At 46.6% G+C, this 14,290-nt stretch overlaps 1 protein-coding gene across 1 annotated transcript in view; it reads right to left on the bottom strand.

Annotated features, from left to right (window-relative positions):
• Positions 1-13,722, bottom strand: part of SHROOM4 (shroom family member 4) — a 173,238-nt gene extending 159,516 nt beyond the window's left edge. The window contains exon 1 of the mRNA XM_083159077.1: positions 13,420-13,722. Coding sequence (XP_083015203.1) covers positions 13,420-13,551 — 132 coding nt within the window. The 5' untranslated portion in view covers positions 13,552-13,722. The remainder of the gene's footprint in view (positions 1-13,419) is intronic.
• Between the last annotated feature and the right edge of the window lie 568 nt (positions 13,723-14,290).

The following is a 14,290-nucleotide window of genomic DNA, read 5'->3' as shown; positions in this document are numbered from 1 at the left end:
GGGGGGGGACACGTGGATCGCCCCCCGTTGCGGACTAATTTATTATAGTGGACACCCATAGAGGGACAAAGTGCCAGGATTTCGGCGGTTGGCATTCTGACCGCCAGGTTACTATCTGCATCCCGTTTGGCACGGATGATAACTTTATCACTGCACTTTTTGGCCGCAGTGTATGTCTATATTACATCACTAAAGCATAAGAGGTTGTTCCTCATAATTCTGCTGCACACTGCAGACTACACAGCCAGACAATGCTATACAATGTAAGCCCAGTAGACACTTGGCGATGATAGGAGTAAAATCGTTCATTATAGAGACAAGTGGGTACTGTATGCCTCCAATGATGGACAATGGATCTAAATGACCCATCCAGCCATGCTCCACGACCCACACACTGGCATCAGCAACTGTGTATTGCACTGCTGATTCTGGAACTCCACTGAATACCCGAGCAGCCAATATTGGTGGTGTATGGGTATTTAGAATACCTGTTTGTATTAATTCAACTAAATTACCTCTCAGAGTCAATCTTAATTTGTGATAGTTAAACCCTTTAGGCAGCTGCATGGGTCTAATGGTATAGACGGCCCTTGGGACACTTATAAACAGGTTAGTGTTCCCGCTAGGCTGTGTTAGCATGGCAATGCGCCCTGCCGGATTTTTAAAGGGCAAAATGCACCCTGCCCCTCTGGCAGCGCCCCGCTAAAACAGCCTGCCTCCTACTCTTATGGTGATACTGGGGAAGCCCGGCGCCGCAGTATATAGTGGAGCCCGGCATCTCCCCGGCAGTGCAGAGCCCCTTCAGTGACTACTGTGGCCGGGCCCGCTCCTTTGCACCAAAGCGCGACCCAGGCATGCCCCTTTTGTGACGTCAGCGGCCTGGGACCGCACAGAACAGTGATGTCAGCGGGCCCGGTCCGCCCCCCGGTCCAACTCCGATTTTTAATCCGGACACATCAGGTGACGGGGGCAGTTATGATTTGGTAAGGTTTAGAGGGCGGAAGTCATGCTGCGGGTATGAAAAGTGTGATTCTGCCTGTGGGAGTTCTGCTGCCGTGTGTCGCAGGGGGAGAGAAGCGGCGCTGCTGGCTGACAGAGGGAGTCACAAGGGGAGACTGACTGCAGGAGAGTGCAGTGGAGGGTAAAACGGGTGCGGGGGGGACACCAGGTGCAGGGTGCAAACTCGTCACAGGTACAGCACAGATAATCCGGCAAAACCGGTAATCCAGAACATTGCTGGAACAATGGTGCCGGATTATCGGTGCTCTACCTGTACCTAAATTACAGTTAGAAGCAAATCCAGACAAAGATTTTTCAAACTTTTATACATAAACTCATTTAGAAACAGCAGTTTCTACATGATTTCATAAGTTTCATAAATTGTTGCCATGTACTACGCAGGGGATGCACATATATATCTTGCAGAAGGCAGATTAACGCTGCAGATTGCTGTCCCCATTATTATAACCATGATCCCACTGCTCTTTATCAAACTCAGAAGAAGTTTATCCCCATTGGTTTACATCAGGGCAAGATGTACTAAGCTTAAAAAATGATAAAATCGAGATTGATAAACAGCCAGCCAATCAGCTCCTGCCTGACATGTGACTGGCTGTGTTTGAATAATGACAGGAAGGAGTTGATTGGCTGGCTGTTTATCACTCTCCATTTTATTACTTTTGAAGCTTAGTACATCTCGCCCTAAGCGATATATTGCTCCATGTGTACGGAGCTTAACTGTCACATTTAAAACATGCTGCATTCATATCTAATATAGAATCACAGGTTGCCTGAAAAACATGAACTGTTGGTAGAACTTGAGGACAGGTTTGGCCAACCCTGGTTTACACCATCCTTTGACGTGAAAACATGAGACTCCTCCAAAATGCTGTGGAAGTATCTCACAGGGACAATGGTTATCACTACTGCCAGTTATACATTTTACATAGTGGGAATATTTTCAGAACAAAATGGAAATACATAGTTCTAAAATAGTTCAAATATGTGCCTGAGAAAAAAGAAATGTTACAATACAAGGAACGCAAATATAATTTAGCCTGCAGGGAACAATGTATTGACAGTTATATATATTGAGCACACACACACATTACACGGGTTGGGATCATTTGGTCTATTGCATTATGGTCGAAAGTCATTAGGTCGAATCCATTAGGTCGACATGCTAAAAGGTCGACATGACTCTAGGTCGACATGGGAAAAGGTCGACATGATTCTAGGTCGAAAGGTCATTAGTTCGACAGGTCATTAGTTCGACATTGTCTATGTCGACATTCACAAGGTCGACATGGGGTTTTTCACTGTTTTTTTACCTGAATGTCAACACAGTCGACATGGACACAGTTTAAAGTGCACTGCATCCCCTCGCATCGCTCGCTGCGCTCGCTATGCGTCGGGCACGGTGCCTCGCTACGCTCGGCACACTATTTTATTCTCCCACCACGCCCTAGTGGATGGTAGGGCATAAAATACCGCCTGTCGGCACATGTTGGCTCAAAAAACAGTGAAAAACTCCATGTCGACCTTGTGAATGTCGACATAGACAATGTCGAACTAATGACCTTGTCGAACTAATGACCTGTCGAACTAATGACCTTTCGAACTACATAGTTACATAGTAGGTAAGGCTGAAAAAAGACTTGCGTCCATCTAGTTCAACCTGGGAACTAGAATCATGTCGACCTTTTCCCATGTCGACCTAGAGTCATGTCGACCTTTTAGCATGTCGACCTAATGGATTCGACCTAATGACTGTCGACCATAATGCAGTAGACCAAATGACCACATCCCCATTACACCGTGCTTTACAGAAAATGTTGAGTAATTTGCATCAGCCCCTGGCCTCAGTAGCGCTTGCAATTTAAAAGTCCCAATCACATGGACAGACACACACAATACATTTTTTGTACCGAAGCCAATTAACCGATTAGTGTATTTTTGGAGTGTGGAAGGAAACTGCAGTAGACAGATGAAACCCACAGAAGCATGGAGAGAAAGTGTAAACTCTGCAAAGATAGAGCCTTAATTGAAATCAAACACGTTACCTTATGCTGGGTACACAATTACAGATTTTTCTGTCTAATCTATCTGGTGGTAACAAACATTTGGTAATGTATAGGAGCATATGACAAGTAACCGTTCACTCTTAAATGCTGGAAAATGTACAAAAAGGATTGTGGATTGTTTACAATTTGTTAAATAAAATGGATGTAAACAATTTGTCTGAATGACCATAATCTGTTTATCAGTGTTTGCATATGCGGCCATACATGACCAGAATATTGTTCCCACCAGATAAATGGGACAGACAAAACGTAAGGTGTGTACCCAGATAAATTTGACCTACACACGGGAAAATTTGCAGTTTTGCGGGTCAGTTTAACACTGCCAAGCGACCGCCTGCCCTCTCCTCCACACGCAAATGGATGTTTAGCATAAAGATCCATTCGCACCCTTGCATGCAGGGGTGAAATCATTTATTGGTCGCTGACCATCGAATGATTTCTACAGCGCTCGCAGATCTAAGATACCTCTCTGGTGTCTTAAATCTGCGGGTGCCTGTACGGGAAGTGTGCGGGCAGCTGACATCAGCTGCCTGTCCCCCACACCAGCGTCACTGCTGCATGGGAATACCCCGCAGTTTCACAGGAACCACCCGCAGTGCTGTGCAAGCACGCACCAAGCAGCTGCACATACCCATTAAAGTTTATGCGCAGGCACAAAATATTACTCCCCTGTGAGAACGCGTGGACGAGATCAGAATCACCCACTAGATTGCTTCGAAAATTACTCTACATCTCTCCGTGTTTAGGAGCCATAGTGATTTGCGGCTCCTTGCACCGCTATCACTGGAGAACACTGGCTCTGACAGATCACTCAGCACACATCGCTGAGCGTTCTGAGTGATTTAGCATTGCTCAGAACGCTAAGAAAATCTCAGCGAGGCAGCAATGTTATTCACTGTTCCATCTTGTTGCCCCAAATGGTGTCTGCTTTTGGATGTAGCACAAAAAAAAAATGGGAAGCTAATGTTTACACTGCTATTCAGTGCACAGCTGAGAAACACATCCCCTCCCAACTTCATATCTGAATTTTGTGCAAAATTGCCCCCTCCTGCTGGAGATGCTCATACTGTAGCTCTAAATGAGGCCTATTATCTCTGCACTGACCAATTATCTTAATCCCTGCATCTGTACTATCAAAACAAAACCAAATTACAATTGTCCATAAACTACAATGATGTTCAAGCCACTTGCATGTGTCACAATGACAATATTAGGGAAATGGAAACTATGTGACATAACTGCATGCATTTCTTCTACATGAAACAGCCACTTCATGTACAGGAGACCCTTTACAATGCTGTTTTTCATATGTTAACTGCACACAGACAGGTCTGCCCACAAATGGCAGATTAAAGATCAGAGATTAAAAGGTGCGTATTTTATTTATTTATTTATTAACAGTTTCTTATATAACACAGCATATTCCATTGCACTTTACAAAAGGAGACAGTGATACAACAAACAGGTTATTCACAGTCAAAGGTAGGAGGGTACACACCCGTGATCCCCGCAGCCACCGATATCTGCGTGCTTGCCGATGCCAGCTGGTGACAGCGGCGGCAGAGGGGTAGTTCGAGCAGTGGCCCTCGTAACGACCCAATTCGTCGTCTGTGCACGCAGAGAGGACTGGGTTTTGGAATGGGGGAGGGGGGTTGACACCTAAAAAGGTTGACACAGGTTTTAGGGCAACATAAATCAACACTCAAAAGGTCGACAAGTGTTTTTCACATATGGATGTCTACATGGACACTATAAGTGCACTACGTTTGCTCACAATGCTTCGGGCACACATATTCGCACTCTAGGCCCACTTAGATAGTAAAGCAGGAAGCAAGTCTGTAGTTAAAAAAAAAAAAACAACAACACCTTTGTCAACATTTTGAGTGTCGCCCATGTCCATGTGGATCTTCAGCTTGTGTGGACCATTCTTACTAGTCACTGTTGACCAATAGTGGTCAAACTAGACAGTGTTGACCCAGGGACCAGATACCAAATGACGGAGGGGGCCATAAACAACTCACGGGAGAGCAAAATTGGCCATCGGGTGCGGTATACACACTGTACGATAAAATGTTTGATATTGCTCAAACGGGCTAAAATTAGCAACATTCCCATGTTATTGAACTGCGTGTGTGCACCTTATGGATTGTTGCCATACTAGCCATATCTCTTGGGCCAAATGACTGGAACACAGGACTCTATGCCATCTAGCAATCACTTTGCCAAAAACACAGCTGACAAGATTTGTGAATAAATGTTCTGATCAATTCCAGTGGGATTTGTATATTGTTTTTTTGAGCCGACATGTGCCGACAGGCGGTATTTCATGCCCTACCATCCACTAGGGCGTGGTGGGAGAATAAAATAGTGTGCCGAGCGCAGCGAGGCACTGTGCCCGAAGCATCGCGAGCGAAGCGAGCGATGCGAGGGTCTGATTCTCATTGCCAACTGTGTCCATGTCGACTGTGTCGACATTCGGATCAAAAAACAGTGAAAAACCCATGTCGACCTTATGACCAGTCGACCTTCCTCATGTCGACCTTTATGCAAATTCGACCTGAAGGCATGTCGACCTTGGCCCATGTCGACCTTAAGTCAGGTCGACCTTCATGCCAGTCGACCTAGTGGGGTCGACCTAATGACTGTAGACCTAAATGCAGTCTGACGAATGATCCCATTCCTTTCAAACACAGTCTGTGACATGGCAGGTAGGAGCCGATTGGCTGTCTGTTCATCACTCTCCATTTTATCACTTTTGAAGCTTACAGAATCTGGCCCTATATTTGGTGCCCAGAAAATTTTCCGACATGTTTGCATTAATGATGCCAGAAATATGGTGGTTCTGTGCCGAAGAGCAACTGGTTTGTTACACGGTCACATGTGATAAACAAAACAAAAGTTGTCGACTGTTCAAATATTTTCATTGGACAGGTGTGCACTGAAGTACTATACAGTACACTGAAATGATCGGTACTTCTGTAGTTTCACGGCGCCAGCATGGCGCCGTGCTACTACAGTGTTCTACGCTCGCCACGAAATATGTCAAAAAAAGTAACTTAACTCCATGCCAACATGGATAGTTCATACCCCCATTATCCATGTTGGCATGGAGTTGATTTTAAATAGCGTGGCGAGCGTAGCGAGCCACCGAGCCCGCAGCGCGGTCGAGCGAAGCGCCGTGAAACTACAGAAGTACCAAATGATCAAATGCAGATTGAATCCCTATTAAGCGTCCTACTAGGGATGCCAATCCCGGGGCATTTTTTTCAATCCCGGGATCGGCTTCCCTAATAATAAAAAACACCCTGGCCGCCCGCATATTAACTTACATTTGCGGAGCCTGGTTGCTGAGTGGGCGGCCATGAGCCAGGTGCATCCGGGAGCCGGGTTGCTGAGTGGGCGGGTGGGATGGCTGCTGGGTTGCCGGGCTCCTACGGCGGGCTGGCGGGGAGCCGGGAAGGCGGGCGGCTGAGGTTAGATGCACGGCTGTGCCTTGCACAGCGTGATCTCTGACCTCGTCACGCTGCGCAGTGCTGCACTGCCGGGTATGGGAGAAGCCTGGCAGCGTCTGAGTGCTCAGATGCTGCCCGGCATTAGACTGCGCATGCTCCAATCCCGGGATTGAAATCCCTGGCATTTGGGGGCCAAATCCCGGGTTCCAGCCGATAACGGGATTGGCCACCCAAGGCCCTACATATGCAGAGATTTGTGCCAGAGTTTCAGAGCGGGAGATACAGCATGAGAGATTTCACTCTCTCAGATAATGAGCCACATACAGAGATTTGTGTCAGATTCGTAATGGGAGATTTCAAATCTGTCAAATCTGTCACAGAAAGTGATGTAAAAAACTGCACTTAATTTATTGTCAATGCTGAATTAAAGGGACTGGGCAGGTAGGCAGCTGTGGCACTACTAGTCCCAGCTCACCAGGACAGCTGTTAATGTCAGTGTGCTCGGATACCTATTTTTATTATTACATTGTAAATTAAGATTTCAGCATTATGGAAATTTCTGGATGCTAGTGCGTCGAATAGGTTTACAAATAATTCCTTGAAAGCAATATTAAGTGTATGTGGGTGGGACTGTGTGTTTGCCACATTGTTTCCTTCCACGATCTCATACACAAAGAGTAATGGCAGATCAATACGGAACAATGCCCCAAATTTACTGGTGCCCCCAGCCCCCCCCCCCCCCCATCCATACGGAACACTGGACCAGATGTATTAAGCCTGGAGAAGAGATAAACTAGAAAGAGATAATGCACCAGCCAATCAGCTGTGTTTGAAATATGACAGTTGAGCGTTGATTGACTTGTGTTTTATCTCCTTCCATTTTATCTCCACTTTATCTCTTCGCCAGGCTTAATACATCTGCCCCAAATTTACTGGTTCATCACAGGGGACCGGGTAGCGTCGGAGGGGCTTCCGGATTAGTTCGCTGATGGCCAAGCAGCAGTGGTTCCTGCCACTGCTGCAGAGGCATGGCTGCCAGACCGTGCTGGATGTCACCTGGGGTACTCAGCTGGAAATCTTCTGCAGTGTTCACTCCACTGGGGCACTGTGGGCAGTGCTGGGTGGTACTCCTGGTGCTCCTGCTCCAAGCACTCTCCTGCCAGTAGGAGCCGGCTCCGGCGTCTCCAGAGGCAGCATCATTGGGGCTCCGGCGGCTGAACGCAGAAGGACACCACAAATGCAGTGATGTGAGGACCTTCTGAGCAACAATAACCAACAGGTCTATTCTGTATAGTGGTCGCACGAGGCTGTGCATGCCTGTTGCTGTGTGGGCTACACACACAGCAATAGTTAGCCACTTTCTGAACGATTATGTAAAATCACTCAGAAAGTGGCTGTATATCACTCTGTGTGTAGGCCCCTTAAGGGTGGTATTTATCAAAGCTTGAAGGGAGATACAAAAGCACTAACCAAACAGTTCCTAATTTATCTCTAATAGTATGTATTAGTATGTAATGGTTAGCATTACTGACTCACAGTGCTGAGGTCATGGGTTCAATTCCCACCATGGCCTTAAGTGTGTGGAGTTTGTATATTCTCCCGGTACTTGTGTGGGTTTCCTCCCACAATCCAAAAATATACTGGAAGGCTAATTGGCTCCCCAAAAAAATTGCCTGTACATGTGGTAGGGAATATAGATGGTAAGCTCTACTGTGGCAGGGACTGATGTGAATGTTCAAATATTCTCTGTAAAGTGCTGCGGAATATGTAAGAAACTTAATAAATAAATAAATAATAGGGTAACCATTGTAGGGCACCCCACATGGCTTCCTTGTCTAATACGTCTGTCCCATGTTTGGACACTACGGTACTTGTGTATTATCACGGCGCCCCCGATATTGATCGCGCAATGTTTTTATCGCATCACATGCCATACACCCGATGCACTGCAATGCGATGCGATTTTAGCCCCCTTTTTCGATTAAAAATTGTATAAGCACCCTAATGGGTGCTTACAATGTTCAATGCACCCCCACTATAAACGTGAATCCGAAGCGTGGCGAGCGCAGCGGTACGCGTCCTACGACCTTTTCATACCCCCACTATCCACGTCGGCGTGGAGTTGATTTTATAAAGTGTGGTGAGCGCAACGAGCCACCGAGCCCAAAGCGTGGCGAGCCCTGCGAGGGGACGCGTATACCTGTGAAGTTATGCGCGTCCGCTCGCCACGCTTCGGGCTCTGTGGCTCGCCACACTTTATAAAATCAACTCAACGCCGACGTGGATAGTGGGGGTATGAAAAGGTCGTAGGACGCGTACCGCCGCCGCTCGCCACGCTTCGGTTTCACGTTTATAGTGGGGGGTGGCGTGGGGGTGCATTTAACATTGTAAGCACCCATTAGGGTGCATTAAACATTGTAAGCACCCATTAGGGTGCTTATACAATTTTTAATCGCATCCCATCGCATTGTATGCCATATACAATGCCATACGCTTTTAAAATTGTATGACATTGTACAGCATCGCATGCCTAATGGTATACGATGCGGTGGGCGCCGTGAAAATACACAAGTACCGACACTACTCCTAAAATTAGGATGCCACAATCAGACATTTTGAGCCATCTCATATAGATGTAACCTATATCCCCCAGTCTCACCTGGTACTTTGTGGGTGGGATACACAATCCATGGAACTTACTGCACAAAATGTCTGCAGTTATGCTTATTGTGCTCTCTATATTTTGGTTTTAATTGTTTCTGTGTGGCTTTTTACTTCCTGCAATTCATTTTCATAATGTATCATTTTTTTATACCTGTATATCGAGAATATTATTTTACAGGATGAGGGCGAGATTCTCTATCACAGAAATGCGGTAAAAACCCCGTTATCGGGGTTTTTACCGCATTTCTGTATTCTCTAACCCCCCTTCGCAGTGTCAGCGCTGCGGAGGGAATCGCCAGAAAAAGCTGGCGATCCCCTGCAGAAGCCTATGGGCTTCTTACCGCAGCTCTGTGTGAGGGATCCGTCATGGATCCCTCCCAGCATGCCCCGCGGCCGGAGCGCCGGTCTGCGCATGCGCAGATGGACTCCGGGTCATAGACATCGCAAGACATCGCAAGGGACAGCTCTTACCGCAAGAGCTGTCCCTTGCGTTAATGACCGCATATTTTAGAGAATATGCGGTCATTAGAAATGCAAATGCCGGCGATACTGGGCTGCGGATTTTAGAGAATCCCGCCCTGTGTTTGAAAAATTACAAGAAAGCCCAAACACAGTCTGAAACCAGCCATGAACTTGCAGAAGACCTGAACAAGTTCTACTGCAGATTTGAGCAGGCCGTACCTCCCCCACTCCATCCCAAAGACCACCACACCCAGGCCCTCCAAGTGGACCAAGGCGAGGTAGAAGCAGTACTCAAAAGAATAAAACCTAAGAAGGCTGCAGGACCAGATGGTGTGTCGCCATCCAACCTTAGGACCTGTGCAGCTCAGCTTGCCCCCATCTTCACAACAATATTCAACTCCTCCCTGGACTTGTGCAAGGTTTCTGCCTGCTTCAAACGCTCTATCATCATCCCGGTCCCTAAGAAAACACCCACGAAGGACCTAAATGACTTCAGGCCAATTGCACTAACCTCAGTGGCCATGAAAGCATTTGAAAGACTAGTACTGAAGCACCTGAGAGAAGTGACAAACTCTCACCTTGACCCCATGCAGTTTGCCTACCGGGCGAACAGAAGTGTAGAGGATGCGGTCAACATCGGGCTGCACCATATTTTACAACACCTCGACCACCAAGGCACCTATGCAAGAGTCCTATTCGTGGACTTCAGCTCAGCATTTAATACTATCGTTCCCGGCATCCTGCAGCCAAAACTCCTCTCCTTAGGAGTCCCAGGATCAACATGCTCATGGATAGTGGACTTTCTAACGGCAAGGGAACAGGTGGTCAAAGCCGGCGCCTTCTCGTCCAGCACACGAACAATCAGTGCTGGAGCCCCCCAAGGATCCGTCCTCTCTCCTCTGCTCTTCTCTCTCTACACGAATGACTGCACCTCAGCTGAGCAGTCAGTGAAAATCATCAAATTCGCAGATGACACCACTATCATCGGCCTAATCAAGGATGGTGATGAGAACGCGTATTGGCATGCAGTGGAGAAGCTGACACAGTGGTGCAGCAGCAACAACCTCGATCTAAACCCCACCAAAACAGTTGAGATGGTGGTCGACTACAGGAAAAAACCAAATGCACTAGCCCCGCTAACAATAGCCAACGCAGTGGTGTCACGGGTTGATTCCTTCAAATTCCTAGGGACAACCATGTCCAGTGACCTAAGATGGGGATTAAACATAACCACAAACATCAAAAAGGCCCAACAGCGCCTGTTCTTCCTGAGGCAACTCAGGAAATTCAACATCCCACAGGAGCTGCTGTGCGTATTCTACACCGCCATCGTGGAGTCTGTCTTATGTTCCTCGATCACAATCTGGTACGGTGGCGCAAGCGAGAACGACAAACAAAAACTGCAAAGGGTAGTGAAGACTGCGGAAAGGATCATAGGGACCGACCTCCCCCCGATAAGGGATCTGTTCTCATCCAGGGTAAGGAAACGTGTTGAGAAGATCGCAAACGACAAGCTACATCCTGGTCACAACCTGTTCGACATCCTTCCATCCAGAAGACGGTTCAGGTCCATCCCTGTCAAAACGTCCAGATCCCCAAGAAGCTTCTTTCCGTTAGCCATCCATCACCTGAACAATCCAATCAAAGCGAATACAATCCCAATATCAACAGCCAAACAACGTGTCCCTACTTGGCAACCTGACCACCATAGCCGTAGCTAGAAATTAAATGCTTGTAATGTCTTTATGTAATATATGTAAGGTCTCCCCCCTTTTCATCCCTGCTTGATGCTGCACTGTAATCCACAAAAAATTCCTAGTGTGCGCAAGCACACATGGCCAATAAAGTTGATTCTATTCTATTCTGTGTTTGAAAAATGACAGGAGCAGATTGATTAGTACTTTATCTCTCACAATTGTATATCTTACCAAGCTTTCAGAAAACCCTCTAAAGGTTAAAAAAATTCTAATCTAGGTCTTCATTTATTAAGAACCAACAATCTAAAACGTCTCTCCAATGAAAACTATAGGTATAAGGCTTTAGAGTCTGGAAGACAAAAATCCCAAACTCCTGGTTGTCCCTCCCCCTTTCCTCTGTGAACAAAAGGCATCCAGGGTTTTCTTTCCCAACCACTTCTCACTGAAGCCAGGAAAAAATGGAATTCGCTTTAAACAATAACAAAACCCCCAAAAATCAACAAAGTATATATAAAAAAAAAAAAAAAATACAGGGAACATTCCTTATTACTGTAAATATGACTAGCCATACAGAATTATAATAGGCCTTTATGTAACTCAGACACCTCTACTCTAGGATCCGATATGTAATCCCGGCGGTCGGGATCCCGGCGTTCAGAATCCCGACAGCCGAAATGCCGACAAGGGGGGGACGTGGATCGCCCCCCCTTGCGGGCTCGCTGCGCTCGCCACGCAGCGGGCCCGGTGCCTCGCTACGCTCGGCACGCTATTTTATTCTCCCTCCAGGGGTGTCGTGGACACCCCAGGAGGGAGAAAGTGTCGGCATTTCGGCGGTCGGGATTCCGGCGTCGGGATTCTGAACGCCGGTATACCCGACCGCCGGGATCTTAACTGCATCCCCTACTCTACAGTCATCCCTATAAACTAATAATGGAGTGACATTCTCCAATAAACAAAGCCAGTGTTATGGTGTGTGCACACAGTACTTTTTGCCTTCCGATGTTGACGATATAGTCAACATCAGATCGGAATCGGATGCAGATCGCAAGGGTTTTAACCCTTGTGATTCCGATCCCGATGCGTGTTCACGTATCGCAAGGCAGAAAGTCTTGTCTGCCATGACTATATAGTGCAGATCTGCACTATATAGTTAGACTTGTATGCAAATCGGATGTGCCTTCAGATACTATCCACCATCCGATCTGATCGGATGGTGGATAATATCTGAAGGCACATCTGACCATGTGTACACACCATTAGATAAATTTGTTTTTTTACCCCGAAACAATTAAAATGAAAAGGAGGAGTGATTTGCAATGTCTGAAGGATTTACATACTTTTCCACAGTTCGAGAAGAAAATGGGTTAATGGTGCATATAAGGCTTTGTGTATACATTCTAAAAACCTATAGCATATATTATTCTTTAGATTATATTACTGTAATCTGTTTATTTTTTCAAGCATTAATATGTAACTCGCTGTCTAACATTAACCAAGAAACACTCATCTAAACCCCCTGGAAGTATTTTTGTATTAAGAAAACATTGTGCAGTTTCAAGGGGCACATTCCCAGAACAATTCATATATACTGTAATAGCTGCAGAAAAGTGTAACCAGTCCTACAGGCAGCAGGATCCTAGCACCTCTATGCATTGTCCCTTACTTTGGAAGTTATGTACAGTATGATCTGGAATCTACAGTATGGAAGTTATGTACAGTATGATCTGGGATCTATGGAAGTTATGTATGATCTATAAAAGTGATGTATGATCTAGGATCTATGAAATTTATGTATGATCTATGAAAGTTATGCATGATCTACGATCTATGGAAGTTATTTATGATCTGGAATCTATGTAGTGTATGATCTAGAATCAATGTAATTTAAAGCAAAAAAAACTGTGTTTTTAAAATAAAGTAAAAAAAAAGCTGGAAGGAACTAGCTGTACCGAAACAACACAAAAGATGTGCAAAATAAAATCTACGATCGAGAAATAGTTTAGGGAAAAGAAAATGCAATATAAACTTCCTGTGTTGTTAAACGACCTATAGGATCCATACCTTGGAGATGATCAGAGGTTCCCCGTGCTCCAGGCCCCCTTTGAGGGTAAATCCCCAGGGTGCACCCCCCTGTAGCTGCACATGGATGCATTGGGAGGGCGGTGAAATCCCCACGGCTGCCTGCGGGTCCATGGCTGCCTCTCCCCCACGCGAGGCCGGCCTTACTTTGGGTTATCTTGCTGCACAGTAACTATCGCTGCGCTCCCCATCCATGATTAATTAGCTGGAAGCGCCCGGCAGCGGCGAGTAACGCGAAGACAGCGGGGACGCAGCACTTCCTCACACACTCGTATTCCCATTGACAAGGAAATTGGTCGGGGGGGGGGGGGAGGGGAGGGGAGGGGAGGGAATGGCTCTTCAGCAGCCAAACACCGTTCACACTCACCGTGAGGGGCGGGGATACCATAGGAAAAGAACTGTGTAAACCTAATTAACATGAGTATGAAAGGTACTTGTTTCCTAGAACGGCCACACCGATTTTGATCGGTGCGACCGACGCGATGGACCCGATTTTTACATTGAATCAAATGTGAATAGGGTCCCTGGGTCCCTATTTTACATTGGATTCAATGTAAAATTGTCCCCAGACCCCAAATGGCCCCATTGTGAACGGCACCCCACGATTGACGCCAACCCGAAGCGTGGCGAGCGTAGCGAGCCTGCGAGGGGCGGCGGTACGCGTCCTCCGACCTTTTCATACCCCTACTATCCATGTCGGCGTGGAGTTGAGAATATAAAGTGTGGCGAGCTTCACAGGTATACGCGTCCCCTCGCTGCGCTCGCCACGCTTCGGCCTCGGTGGCTTGCAGCGCTAGCCACACTTTATATTCTCAACTCCATGCCGATGTGGATAGTAGGGGTATGAAAAGGT

This window comes from Crinia signifera, chromosome 9 (genome assembly GCF_055691185.1).
Source record: "Crinia signifera chromosome 9, ASM5569118v1, whole genome shotgun sequence".
NCBI classification, from domain to species: domain Eukaryota; kingdom Metazoa; phylum Chordata; class Amphibia; order Anura; family Myobatrachidae; genus Crinia; species Crinia signifera.
Note: the sequence above shows the minus strand (reverse complement) of the source record. Positions and strands in the feature narration are given on the sequence as shown.